Source organism: Rattus rattus, chromosome 2, assembly GCF_011064425.1.
Source record: "Rattus rattus isolate New Zealand chromosome 2, Rrattus_CSIRO_v1, whole genome shotgun sequence".
Lineage (NCBI taxonomy): Eukaryota > Metazoa > Chordata > Mammalia > Rodentia > Muridae > Rattus > Rattus rattus.
The window spans coordinates 30,123,418-30,137,975 of record NC_046155.1 but is presented as its reverse complement, the minus strand read 5'-3'; the positions used below and the strand labels follow the sequence as shown (position 1 = coordinate 30,137,975).

At 47.3% G+C, this 14,558-nt stretch overlaps 2 protein-coding genes across 2 annotated transcripts in view; both read right to left on the bottom strand.

The window, feature by feature from the left end:
- Positions 1–1,594, bottom strand: part of Uhrf2 (ubiquitin like with PHD and ring finger domains 2) — a 63,413-nt gene extending 61,819 nt beyond the window's left edge. Inside the window, exon 1 of the mRNA XM_032891795.1 lies at positions 799–1,594. Coding sequence (XP_032747686.1) covers positions 799–951 — 153 coding nt within the window. The 5' untranslated portion in view covers positions 952–1,594. The remainder of the gene's footprint in view (positions 1–798) is intronic.
- An 11,866-nt stretch (positions 1,595–13,460) lies between these two features.
- On the bottom strand, positions 13,461–14,201 carry LOC116893771 (elongation factor 1-beta-like). The gene is given in 2 exon segments (XM_032895472.1): positions 13,461–14,131; positions 14,133–14,201. Coding segments are annotated over 2 exon segments (684 nt in total). The 5' UTR covers positions 14,187–14,201; the 3' UTR covers positions 13,461–13,501.
- Between the last annotated feature and the right edge of the window lie 357 nt (positions 14,202–14,558).

Sequence of the window (14,558 nt, the reverse complement as noted above, 5' to 3'; positions counted from 1 at the left end):
CTGGGTGTCTTGTCATAGACTTACTGGACAGGAAAAGCCTTAGCCTCATCAGGCAGGGCCATAGTTAAAATTAACGGAGATGCCCAGAAGCACCCTTGTGGCCCCAAACTACTTTCTGGCTTTTTTTGAATGACTATGCTGAAGGACCTGAGTTGAAAGCCCGAACTTAGGGAACACACAAAGATGAGAGGTAAAGTCTATAGGAGAAAAATCTGTCCCTAGACTCAACAGACTTAAACCCGACCTCAGGTTATAACCATCGATCCTTAAATTAAGGTCTAAAATCTTCTACAGAACAAATTCCCTATCTGAGACTGACGACGAGGAAGAAGGGGCACGCATTCTGCCACCGTTCGGATCTTCAGTGTGCTCAAATCCTTCTAGGGAGGGAACAGGGTTAAGGTGCCTCATTTTCCATACCGGATCTAAGAGCCTGGGGCAAGGAAGAGAGGCAAGTCCTCATAGCGACGCAGCGCTGCGAATAAAGCCAGATCGTCCCTCCGGCGACCCGGCATGGCTGCCGGAGCCTGTTGCCTTTCCAGGCTCCGATTCCCCCTAAAGGCGGGAAGAAAGGCCCCCAGGACCCTCGGAGGCTGTGCCCCGCTACACACCGCGCCCTGCACCGCGCCGGGGCTTCCGATCCGCTAGGCGCATTTGTAGGTGGGGGCCCCACGGCCGGAGGCCCGGGCCCCGCATCCCAAGCCCCGCAAGCAGCCCATCCCGAGTGCAGCCCTGGACAGCTAGGCTCGTCCCGGGTCGCCGGCTACTCGAGCCCGCGTTTCCCGCGGGGCGCCTCACCTGCTTGCCCCGGTAGAACAGGCGCTGGCACTCGGGCCTTACGTCGAACAGCGCCCACACCCTCTCGCGCAGCTCCTCGATGGTGGCTTTGCGAGAAACGTCCTCGATGGTGCGCGTCTGGGAGCCGTCGATGGTGCGGACCTGGATCCACATCGCGGCACCGGGATAGGGGACCGACCCCCTTTGTCTACCCCTGCGCTCGGGCCGCCGCGCCCCGCCCGGCCCCTGCCGCCTCCTCTGAAGGATCCGGTTCTCTGCGGCGGCTCGGCGAACGCGGGCGCGGGCGAAGACTGACGCTCTAGACCGTTCGACCGCCCACTCCCTCCGAGGTGGAAGGAAACCGGAACCCGCCCGAGGTGCTAGCGCAGCCTGCGCCTCACAAATAGGAAGAAGCCATGTCTCGGCGGCGCGGAGTGTTTACTTATAGAGATGCAGCTCCCACATGGAGGTCACGGCGCCAACCCGGATCTCGCGAGATCCACGCGGGGCTCCGCCCCACGCACGGCCCAGGGCGCTAATATAGGAAAGGGCGGGGCCTCCAGAGCCGTTACTTGGAGGAGGGCGGGGCACGGCAGGCTTGCAGGGTCTCGCTCGCCCTCTGCCCTCGTGTGCCACCGCGCAGTCTCTAAGGCCGAGGCTCTTTGGTCTCAAAACGACACTAACAATAGCCACCCCTGCTGCGCGCTGGCGTGAGCGAGAAATGGGGGCGCACCCTATATTCCCGAGACTTAACCCAAGGATATGCGCCCGCCACGCGGCCTGGCCGGACCTCTCCCGGGGGGCGTCGGCTTCATGGACACGCTTCCCGCGCGTCCCTCCCTCGGAAAGCCGCTTCCGGGAGGCCCCAGGACAGAGGCCTCGCAGCTACGCTTCCCAACCATGGAGCAGGAACTGGACGTGACGGAGTGGGCCTTGTGCGCTAAGGGCGCCTTTGGCTCTTTAGCAGGGATCCTGGGTTTGCAGAACTATACATCTCCGATCTAAAAGAAGATCCCAGGGCAGGGATATGGCTCCCCACATATGAGGATCATCTAAAAATGGAAAGCTTATGAGAGAAAGAGACACAAACGCGTATCTTACATTCTCTAGTACCCGGAATGTAGATATTGAGCCCAGTACTAATCATTCCCGTGAAGAGGCGCAACTTTGTAACAACCAAATTAGTCAAGACGGCCCGATAGGAAAAATGAAATGTGCTTACATATTGCGTTGTCTTGCTGAATATAGATATTCGCCTGGAGCCTCTAAGTCACCTTGCCTGCTTCCTCATTACATTTAGTAGATGACGGGACAGATACACCTGAGAACATCTAATCTGACCCAGGAAGGGACCAACTACTTGTTAAACAGTTAATGCTAGCTAGGATGTTAAAGTATTCGTGGTGTACTGCCAATGGTGTGCCGCAGCCTGAAGCCCGCCTTGAATCTTGGGCTCGAGGGTTGGGATGCGCAAGAATTGTAATTTTTTTCCCTGTTTAACTGATCTTGAACAGATTGCCTCAATTTCCTCCGGGTAAAATAATGTACATAAACACTTAGTGAATGTTAGCTTCCTGCCGTTCCCTTAGTAGTACACAGTAAGGTATTTTAGAGCATCATTAAGAAAATTTAGATAAACTGGGAATATTCAATGAAGATTAGGGTGCTTAAGAAAGACTGGGAGGGGCTGGGATTTAGCTCAGTGGTAGAGCGCTACCTAGGAAGCAAAGACCCTGGAGTTCGGTCCCCAGCTCGAAAAAGAACCAAAAAAAAAAAAAAAAAAAAAGACTGGGAGTATGCATTTTCACACATCAGAAGACAGTATCAGAGAGAGGTTGACTTAAATAAGAAAGGGCAATGTGTGAGTATTAGCATTCAAAGAAGACTTTTGTAGGCCTCAGGGGGAAACCTGGGCTTTTTGAACTGTGCCTTGATGTGTTTAAGTATTTAGAATGGCAGAAAAAGTGTAGATGGGGGCCTTAGGGAAAAAGCAAGCCGCCGGAAGGTAAGAGGCTGAAATTTAGCCAAGAAGTAACTGTCTTCCATTTTGGAAAATTTAGAGACAGTGAGAAGAATATATTCTTGAGTGTTGTGGGAAACCGAACTCCTGAAACTTGTAGAATTTGTGAATGTGAAAAGGGAAGACAAAGGAATGAGCTCCATTTGAGTTATGTTGCATTTAAAATATATCCCAAATGTACCTAAGATGGCGTTGTCTGATAGCTGAAAATAACGGTCTAAGGGATGGAGGGGAAACAGAGGTTCTGAGAAGAGGGCCAGTCTTTTGGCTTGATAGAGATGCCTACATTTTGACAAATGGATAAATAGGTGGTACGGATAGGGAAGAGAATAAGAGGATGTTATATTCAGTGGGAATGTTATAACCCACAGAGTTGACCTCATCAGCTGAGGGGGTATATGTAAAAATGTATTGAAAATCCTTTAAGGGTTTATTTTCTGCCTATTGATGGTATAAATCTCATCTCTGTTTTGTAGGGCTGATCTGTACAGAGGTACCACAAAGGAAGTTTCTTCTGCTCTCTTAGAGATTTATTAGGAAGAGAGCTCAATGTAAGACTTTGATCTGGTTAAAGGCTCTCATTGTTGGTATTGTCTTTGTTTTTCATTCTTTTTTGCTTATTTGAAAATCTCACGTGGCCCTGACAGTCCTCAAACTCATTGTGTCATGCTGGGATTGTACCCAGTATCTTACTCTGTTTGGAAAGTTCAATTTAAAGTCTATGAGTTATACAATTAGTACTGACTGACAAAACATTAGTGGCTTTGGGAGGGTGCCCTTGTGCTTGCGTTTGCTCGTGTGTATAGGAATACACAGATACTTCTACCTGTCACTTGCACAAACGTGTTCATATGTGTATGTATAAAAGGTATGCATGTACACTTGTACCTGAGGGTGTCCATGTGTACTGTGTGTGTGTGTGTGTGTGTGTGTGTGTGTGTGTGTGCGTTCAACACAGGGGACTTTAAATCAGCAAAGGTTTCATAAAATGGTAAAGCTTTGTCACAAAATGGAACTGTTATGCTGGAGTTTCTGTATTCTCTTGGACTGGCTAGAACAATGAGGTCTGGAGAAATGTTCAGTGTCAAGAAGTTTGTTTTTAGAGATGGGTCTCTCTGTGTAGCCTTGGCTGTCCTGGAACTCATGTGTAGACCATGCTGACTTCAAACTCAGAGATCCTCCTCCCTCTACCTCCGGAGTGCTGGAATTAAAGGTGTACACTATCATCACTGGGTAGGGCAATTTTTTTAAATGCCTTCCATAGTGTGTGTGTGTGTGTGTGTGTGTGTGTGTGTGTGTGTGTGTGTGTGTGTTTTGACACGTGAATGTCACAGCACTCAGTGGAGGTGGGATGACAACTTGCAGAAGTCAATTCTCTCCTTCCATGATTGGATTCTGGGGATCAAACTCAGTTATCAGGCTTGGTGGAAAGTGAGTTGACCCAACGAGACACCTTTCCAGACACAAAAGACAGAATTTTTAAAAAATGCAGTCCTTGAGGGCTGCAGTTATTCTCAATTACTCACGGACTCACGGGGAAAAAAGCAGTGGGTTGCAAAGGGAATGTGCGTAGTCCAGGCACTCAGGATGTAGTCTGAGAGTGGAGTCCTGGTCTATCCTGAGGACTGGGAGTCTCCCCCAACACCACTGGCAGAATAAAGTGTGGTTGAAATTGATACACATCTTATATAAAACCAGCAAATAGGCCGGAAGAATTTTACCTGCAGAGTAAATTGGGAGAGGGTGAGTGTGGTGCGGAGAGCTTGCCCCTGTGAGATACTGCGTTCCACCATCTCAACTCAGCAGCTTTCTCTATCAGAATTTTAATAAAAGGTTTTGATAGGTTTGGTCTGTAAGTAAACAGAAGAGAGCCCTGCCCTTCCACCCACACTGTTTCCTTTGAAGCAGGAAGTCTAGCCAGGCCAGCACTGGAAATGGCGAGGTATAGAGGAAGTGCGGTCTTGTTCTCTTTTCCAGCGTCAGACCCAGTCCTGACACAGAGATGTGAGGTGGTAACCGCACAGGGACTTGTAGGTTGGTGTCATTATGCAGGTGAAGGCAGGTACAGAGAAGGAAGGATGGGCAGGAGAAAAGTTTTAGAGAGGAGACGGGGCGGGGGGAAGTAGCAGCCAAGAGAACATGGAGGCGGATGTTAAGATTTCTCTCTGCACATTTACAGGTTGTTATGACTTTTCTTAAGGGAGGGATGTGTACAGGATTTGTGTGTCTAGATGAACAAACTATATCTTATCTAGGTGGGCGGTTTATATCCTTATCAATTGGTTGGAAGTTAATCGTGTGGATGTATTGCACATTGAGCATTTAACACATAAATCTGTTTCTTGGGTCCCAGTTTTCTGAGTAATTATTTCCCTGGTAGTTGGGAATGTGAACAGAGTCTGTGACAGGAAGCCGTGCTAGGCTATAGAATGCTTGGGGCTAGCCTTGGGAACATGGTGTGAGTTAGGAGTGGTAACAACTGAGGGGACAGTGTGTGAAAGCAACAGAGAAACCTAGAACAAGCAGATCCCGCTCAGAGTGGGAACTCGAGGAACAGGGTTGAGGGACGTTTTTAATTTTACCGCAACAGGGACTAGCCTTGAAGCAGTCTGTTCATTCAACCCAGCTTTATCATTAAGACATCCACACCTGGGCATTCATTTCTTTCTTTTTTCATTTTAAATGTTTAATGTGTTTACCTTACTAAAATATAATTTCAATATTTCCACCTTTTTATAAATAAGTCAATAGCAAACTGTTAGTTACATTAGACTTTATGGTATAGTCGCATCTTTTTGAGATTTTTTTTTTTTTCAGACACACTTATCCCTGCCTGCCCTGGAACTTACTCTGTAGACCAACCAGGCTGGCCTCAGAGATCTGCCTGCCTCTGCTAGGATTAAAGGTGTGTGCCACCACAACCACCAAATTCTTTCTTTTTTATTACTTTATGTTGCAGTAAAAATTAAAAAAAATATATCAGCGGCTACCGGTTCCCTCGTGTTCTCATTCCGAGAGGATCTGCAGGAGCCACTTTCACACACTGTCCCCTTGGCGGGTTGTAACCATGCATGACACACACACAGCCTTCTGCAGGCTGTTCTAACGTCAACACGCCATGCTAGCCCCAGGCATTCTATAGAATGCACAGCCTCCAGAACTGAGACAGGTTGTCTCTCCTCCTGCTGGGAACTTCGTTCACATCCCCTGTAGCCTGGTAAATCAAAGCTCTAAAAACTTGTAGTTTAACAATTAGATTCATATGTTAAATTCTCAATCTACAATACATCCACACAATAACCTTACAACCGATTGATAAGGATATATATATAAACCGCCCACCTAGATAAGAAATCCATTTGATATCTAATCCAATGAAATCCTACAGAAATCCATCCCAGCTACTTTGGCAGTTCAGGGCCACCCTAAACCTAACCCTAACCCTAGCCCTAACTCCTAACCCTAACCCTAACCCTAACCCTAACCCTAACCCTAACCCTAACCCTAACCCTAACCCTAGCCCTAGCCCTAGCCCTAGCCCTAAACCTAACCCTAGCCCTAACCCAAATCTGGGCCACTCTTCTCAGTCTCCATCTTGATTCCCCCCCTCCTTCTCTCCCTCCTTACAAAAGCTTTGTCCGCACCTTATTCTTTTACTGCACCATGACATCAACCTACAATTATTTTTTCAAAAATGTCTGTTTTTAATGTATTTATGTCTATGAGCATCTTGGTCTCACGCATGTACGCTCACCAGATGAGTGCCTGGTGCCCTGGGAGATCAATAGAGAGTGTCAGCTCCCTTGGAACTGGCATTAAGACAGTTGTACGCTACCACAGAGGTGCAGGGAATCAAGCCTGAGTCCAGAGAGCAAATATTTAAACCACCGAACCATCTCTCTAGCCCCTCATTATGTATTTTAAATTAATCTTATTCTGATAATTTCATTGATATATACTGTGAGTTTTGATCATATACATTTCCATTTCTTTCTCCAGCTCCCCTGAGACACTATCCCCCAACACATCCCTTGCCCAATTCCGTGTCCTTTTATCATTGTGGGGTGTGTGTGTGTGTGTGTGTGTGTGTGTGTGTGTGTGTGTGTGCATAAAGGTTAGAGGACAACTCTGTGGTTCCCTCCTTCCTCATTTCGAGTGGGCTCTGGGGATCCAACTCTAGCCCTCCGGCCTGCATCATTCCTGCAGCACCTTTACTAGCTAAGCCATCTTGACCAGCTCATTCGTTCACTTCCTGTGCTTCTGCAATGTGCCTGTCTGTGTACCGGACACTATCTGTGGAGATCTGTGGAGCTCTGGCCCAGCTGGAGCCGCTCTTCCAAGGCTGCTGCTCCAAGACGCTATGCTGCAGGCTGGCCCCAGCAGAGAGAGGGAGTCAGAGCTGGGTGATCTGTCAGGTCTCTTCAGTGGCCTCTGATGCTGCTCTAGAGTCAGAGCAAGCATCTGGATGCCACAAGGGCTGGGCTGGGGAGGTGGCTCAGCTAGCCAGTGGGGCGCAGTGGCTAGGAGCCAAGGTCAGGAAGTGACTGAAGTAGACTGAAGCAGTTCCCAGCAGTGAAAGCTTTGGGGGAGAACTCTCTTCCCCAAAAGTGTTACAGCTCTTATCTGACAGACACTCACAGACGATCCTTGAAGTAACTCCCATGCACTATTCCTTGTAAACAGGGTCTTATATACATTTTGGGGTTGGTTGGGCCCTAAAAGCAGTTGCTTTCTATTGGCTTGGTCTGAGATGTTAGGGATGCCTCATGTGCATGTGGAGGGGCTTCAGGGCATTGCCCCTATGTGACTGGTTGTCAAGGTCCTCCCCATGGGGTGCCACGGGCACATGACAGGAACCGGGCCAGGAGTAGGTGAAACGCCAACCATCCTTAGGTCTGAGAGTGTGGGATTTTCTGAACCCACTCGACCTTACCAAATTTCCTGGCATGGTCCACTACCCCACGGTAATGAACACTTAGAACAAAACTAAGAAACAAGATGGAGGGACTACACTCATGGTCTGGACATCAGAATGTACTGACATCAGAAGCAAGCAGCTGGTGTGACCAATATCACCCTGAAGTAGGTACCTATACACCAATTACTATCAGGGACTACAAAGTCTGCAAGGACAAGATAAGTCTCTGAAGGGCCATAAAAACCCAGGCTCCAAGCAGCTCAGCAGGTCTCCAAGGTACATCAAAGCACACAAGTCATACACTAGCAACAAGGGACCGACCCTTCTGATGACCATGTCTTCTACTAAGATCTTCTGTTTCTGGACTGCCTCTAACCTCGTTGCATTGAAAGTCTGACACCATGGTTGGCTTGGCTAAACACAACTGAAGCTATGACCAGCTATCCTCTGTTGCTCTCAAGGAGCATCAAAGCCAGCACCCACCCATTGTCCCTCCCTGCCCAGTGGATATGAATGTGTGGCTTGCGGTACATGGGCAGGCTTATGGCCCACTTGCAGAGAGATCAGGAGGTAGAACCAGGACTTAACTATAACACCCACTTGTGTCACTCTGCCTGCTGTCTGCAAAGTCACTCTCCAGATATCAGTGGTGTCACTTAGAGCTAGATGTTGGATCGTTACTTTTTTTCAAGTTGTTACCCCTCTCATTTTATGTGAGAACAATAAACCTTTTTTTTAAGAGACACCCACCCACATGTCTGCCTTTCTGTGACAGATTAGTTGTGTTCAAAACAACATGGTCCCCAGATCTTGCCCTCTTCTAACATAGAGAGCAGACATATCAAATTAGGACCGCATCCTAATAACCTTATGTAACCTTACTTGTCTCATTAAAGTCTCTATCTCCATACACAGTCATGCCAGGAGCTAGGTTTCAAAACATGAATTTCGATATATACTATGGGACATAAATTGTGGTACATAAAACCATGACAAGAAGCTTGGTGAGTTAGAGCAGGTCGAGACCTGGAGACTCGGCGGGCACACGCCTGAGGCTTAGGTGACTCCCAGCTCCTGACTTGGAACACACGCCATGCTTCTCACATAGGAAAACATGACCTATGGTCACATAGTCCAAAACAGAATTCTCCATGCTAACGAAGTGCCTAGAGGCTTAGCAATAAGCTTCCCTTCCCAGACATTCCCCCAAGTCCTTCACCACCAGGGACGCCTGACCCAGCGCCAGTCCTTCCTTTAAGGCAAGTTGCTGGGGTAGATGACCTTGTCAGGGGACATGTTCCTTTTTCACTGGATGAACTTTCTCAGGTAGAAATCAGACTGGGTTCCTACACCCCTAACTCACCTGCCTCTATTAAAGAGTTTCAGCACATCACCCAATCTCAAAGCTTGACTTTCCACGATGTACATATGATCCCTACTAATAATCTACTTCCTGCGGAACATGGGCGAGTTTGGGAGTAGGCGAGAACACATGCGGACAAGATACATCAAACAAATGGAACATACCCAGTTGGATCTGAGGCAGTACCTGACCAAGATCCCTGATGGAACTATAACTCTATAGGTGGTGTTTTAGTCAGAGATAGATTCATAACCTGCCTCCTGGCCGGTCTTTGCAGGGCAGTCTTAAAAACAGTGAATTTTTAAAAACTCCAGGACAAACAGAAAAACCCATCCCAATTTTTAGAACAGCTTAACAAAGCTTTATTGCAATACACTAACCTGGACCCTGAAAACCCAGGAGGTAAACAATTTCTGATGACCTATTTCTTTTCCCAGAGCTACCCGACATAAAAGACAGATTTAAAAAGCTGGAGAGGGGGCCCCTAACTCCCCAGGCAGAAGTTTTGGTACTGGTCTTTAAAGTGTACCATGGAAAGGATGAGAAGGCTTGCAGACCAAAATACCATATGCTGGCAAAGGTTGTCCAACCAGCCCCAGCTACTGTCCTGGACTCCTGGTCTTCTAAGGATAAGGGACCACCAGGCTCCTGCTATAAATGTGGTCAACAAGGTCACTGGGCGAGGGCTTGCCCTAACTCCCGCAAGTCAGAGGGACCATGTTCTAGGTGCCATCAAGAGGGACATTGGACTGTCCATTGCCCTCATGTTGTGCAGGTCAGGGGGGCATCACGTCCAGATAACCCTACAGGGAATCTCCTTGACTTGGCTATGGACGACTTAAGAGGCTTGAGTTCCCTGGACCTGACCGCTGCCATCACCAGCAGGGAGCCCCAGGTAGTCATCATGGTATGTAGGCAGCCCATCTCCTTCCTCTTGGACACTGCGGACACCTACTCAGTCCTACTGGAGTTTTGGGGACCCACTTCTCTCTTCCGTTTCCCCATTGTCAGGGACAACCTTACCTCCCTTACCAAACCCCACCACTTATTGCATTTTTAGGGGTGTACCTCTCACCCATTCCTTCTTGGTAGTGCCAACGTGGCCAGTGCCCTTATTGGGAAGGGATCTTCTAGCTAAATTGGGAGCCTCTATTTCCTTTGCTCCCCTATTCACCTAAACCCAAGCTCGCCAGCAGCCCCTCTGCTCCCCGTTCTAGCCAGTCAACCTACTCATACTGACATGAGTCTGGGAGGTCCAGAACCCCTCTGTTACTAAACAAACGGTCTTTCCAAATAGGGTCTGGAAACTGCTCCATGGCCGGATGCCAGGAACCGATCCACATTGCTGTCATCCCTATGTTGACTATCCCATCTAAGTATTGTGATCTTTTTGCTTGTTTTCTCTTTGACCAGACAAAAGACATTGTAAAAAATGGCCAGACGAATATGGGACCTGCCCATATTGGTCTTGTCAGATACATATGCTAGGATCACAGACCAATCGCTTCTTTTATCCACAACGCAAGACACTCTTTTTCTACATACAAGACCCATGGAATCCTAGGTGGGAGACAGGAATTCTTGGTAAGCTCTACCGTAAACATCAAGCCGGGTCCCCAGTAAGTACTATCCGCACCCAGAGAAAATATGTCTCAATTGCCCAACCTCTAGATACTGGAAAAGTAGGGGAGGTAATCAAACACTCCTCCGGGGTCCTTATGTCGTCTTTGACATTTCCCCCTTATACACAAAACAGCACTAACTTGTCTTTTCACCTTTTTTGCTTCAAACCCTGACACCGGTGTATCAACTCCTTAATGTCACCCGACCTGGTCACTTTAAAGATTGCTGACTATGTGTACCCCCGGGAACTAACTCACCCAATAACCTAACCTCACCTTTTGTCAACCGCCCTGACTCTGATGTCGCCATGACCTCACGCCTTTCCTCTATCCTTCTTTTTGCTGTGGCAAACTGTTTGAAGACATTCGGGACACACTCTGCAGGAATGCTAGGCTCCCTAGACTGCAATAGAACCACAATCCTTGATGCCCCATTCCTGCCACAAGGCCCTGCAGTCCAAAACACATCAATCCTTTGTGGCACTCAGGTATGTCATCACCTACCTGCCAGTGATCAGGAATTTGCACATACATGCACATAGCTCCCTGAATCCCAGGGTTCTCATATGCCCATGGCAGGAACTCTAGGATCCTGACTCATCTGGATCTAGTGGCTAAGGAAGTACAGCAGTACCATTGTATAGGAGGCAAGGATGACGAAGGAGAGATGGACAACAGGAGGGAACCAGCACGTCATTTCCTATCCTTCATTTCCCTGACATAGGCTGAGTTGTGTGCCCTAGAGAGGGAGGGCCACAGCACTGGGCAGCTGTACACTTTGCTCAGCTTAGTGGTCACTTTGTCACGCCTACTCCTTTTCCCTGCTCCCTTCCTTTACGTCCTTCTTGCTTCCTTCCCCCACCATTCAAATCACCACAGATGATTTGCCACTGTTTGGTGGCAGCAGTGGGAGAAACTCCAGTTAAGGAACTGGGTTCAGGAATTAGCCCTAAAAAGCAGACTTTCTGGTTGGGGTTTCGGTTACCTTCTTGACAGAAGGCAATAGGTTCCCTGTTGACAGTGAGCCCTTTATAACCCCACAGGGCGACCACAACTGATTAGCCTGTGGTTATCTGGGAAAGAGAGTCAAGGAATGAGGAGATCCGTGAATGGGAAATACTAATCATAAGGCTTATGAGATGGGTGACATTTGTAAGTCTTATAAAAAGAAAACAGTACACTGAGCACGGTTAACTGCCTGCTTTAAATAACCTCTGGAAACTAAATATTAATAGCAGTCAGGTCCCAGAGTAGAAGGGCTAGAAAATGATATCCAAATTTAATTCTGAAGATAGTAGTGATGTATAAAATACATTGTACCTTGAATAAATATACCACACGGAAGCTAACATCAGCTTGGTGAGGAGGGCCTTTGTAGCTGGGGTGAGGATATCTGAACGAACAGAACTAAGAATGGTGAACTGAAATGTTCTCGAATGTTTCTGGGCTACTGGATTTTCTCTGCTCCCTCTCATTAATGCAGAGTAGAGCCCCCTTGTCTTGAGACTGTGAACCCCAACTAAGGCAGGCACTCAACAGGATGATAACTGTACTTATTAAAAAACTGCCCCCACTAAATCTGTTTTTTTTTCTTTTGCTGTTGTTTTGTGTTTTTGAGACTAGAATTCTTAGCATAGTGCTGGCTATCCCAAAACTCTGTAGACCAGGCTGGCCTTTGACTCCGAGATTCCCCCTGCCTCTGCTTCCTGAGTGCTGGGACTAGCATGTGTTTCACCACTGCTTGGCTCCAAATCTTATTCTTTCCAGGCTAATAACCTGGACTGGTACAGTACAGCCTGAGAGGGACGGTACAGGCTCTGCCTGAGAAATAAATAGCTCACCTATAAAACAAGTAATGAATCTGGTAGTTATGCATGATGGGAGGCAGAAACATGAAGTGGATTTTGAGGATGCCAGGTTGGGGGATGACCACAGCACTGGAAAAGGGAGAGTTCCCTGGTGAGAATGGTCTTCATGACTAAGGACTCAGTGATCTAGAACCTAGAGGTTCTTTAAATGTGTTTCTAGTTTCTAGTTATTGACACACGAATGTGACAGTGGCTTAGAGTCTGCGAACTAAGATTACCAGACATCTTGACACAACACTGAGCAAAGGGGACCTGGATCAGGGAAATAACAATATCAGAATGGATCTGCCTGGAAGCTCATTACTATGTTCCCTCGGAAGGAACAGAGGGCCATTTTCATCCCTAAGGCAATGGAAAATAGTCTAGTGCCAGGTACATCAATTTTTTTCAAACACTAGGGATACCTGTTTTTTGCAAGCGAGGCTTGTACATGTGGCCATGGGATTGGACTGCCTAATATCAACAGGATGACAGGGTCCCGAATGGCACAGACCAGTGTCAGTACTTAATTTTGATAGGCAAAACAGCTGTAATTATTATAACAGGCGTCAATACCAGAGTAGCAACTAGAGTGTTTTAATCTACATGGATTTATGGCTATTTTAGGGAAAGGGCAGGAAGAAAACAGTATATCACTTAATTTGTTAGATGAAAGAAAATGAAGAAGTGGAAAGAAGAAAGCTGATATCAGAGTTGCATTGGGGACACAACCTAGTTTCAAGAGCTAGACCAAGTCACACACCGAGAGTCTACTGACCAAGTGAGAGCACAAAATTCCCTTGAGAAGACTCTTGATGCTTCCCAAGTAAGTACTCTGAACTGTTCCTAAACAGACTCTGGGCATTTGCAAGAATAACTGAGCTGGGTTGTTCTAGAGTTCTTTTTTTTTTTAATCTTTCAAGCTTTATTTAAGTGCACAGACTTAAGGATGATTTAGATTTTGTTAAAAGCAGCCACATCCATGGACTGTACGTAGTCCTCAAAAGCAGTAATCTGCTCTTCCAGCATATCTGTTCCAACCTTATCATCTTCAACTACACACTGTATTTGAAGCTTTTTAACTCCGTATCCCACTGGAACCAATTTAGAGGAGCCCCACACCAAGCCATCCGCTTGAATGCTTTGGACACACTCCTCAAGCTTCGTCATGTCTGTCTCATCGTCCCAAGGCTTCACATCCAACAAGATGGAAGACTTCGCAACAACTGCAGGCTTTTTAGCTTTCTTTGATTCATACTGAGCAAGGCGTTCTTCTAGTAGCCTCTTTGCGTCTTCACTTTCCTCCTCAACATCAGATCCAAAGAGATCAATGTCATCATCGTCTTTAGCATCTGCTGCTCCACTTCCTGTGGTATCTGCCACACTGGCAGGGCCATACTTGCCCAAAGATTTCTTCACTCCCGGCAAGCTGACCTTTTCTTTTTCGTAAGATTTGATATGATTAAACCAACGCAGAGCATGACACAGGTCAGCGGGTGGTGGATCAGAGATTGCTTCAAATACTGCCACATCGGCTTGTGATGGCAGGTACCCCTCAATGTAGCTCTTGTCCGCCAGGTGCCAGGTAATCGTTGAGCACCTGGAGGCCGGCGGGGGTTTTCAGGTCTCTGAAACCCATGGCGTCGGCTGTAATCGGGATCTGAACAAGAGCAGAGGAAAAGAGCGCTAGAAGCCCGCGGCCAGCGCTGAGGGAGAAAAAGGGTGTTTAGAGTTCTTTGAGATAGGAGATGTACGGATCGAGGTTTCTGTTTGGTAGCAGCAATGGGAAGTTGAGGCTAAGAATGTGGCTTCAGGAACTAGTCCTAAAAAGCAAACTTCCAAGAAAGGATTTCAGCTACCTTCTTGATGAAATAATCATGGCCCCATACTCTAAAGTTCCACAACTTCCCAAAACAATGCCACCATTTGGGGAATCAAGTGTTCAAAACACCCGAGTCTGTGAAGACGGGTCACATCTTCCCTTTAAAATCTGTGAGCATGTCTGCGAATA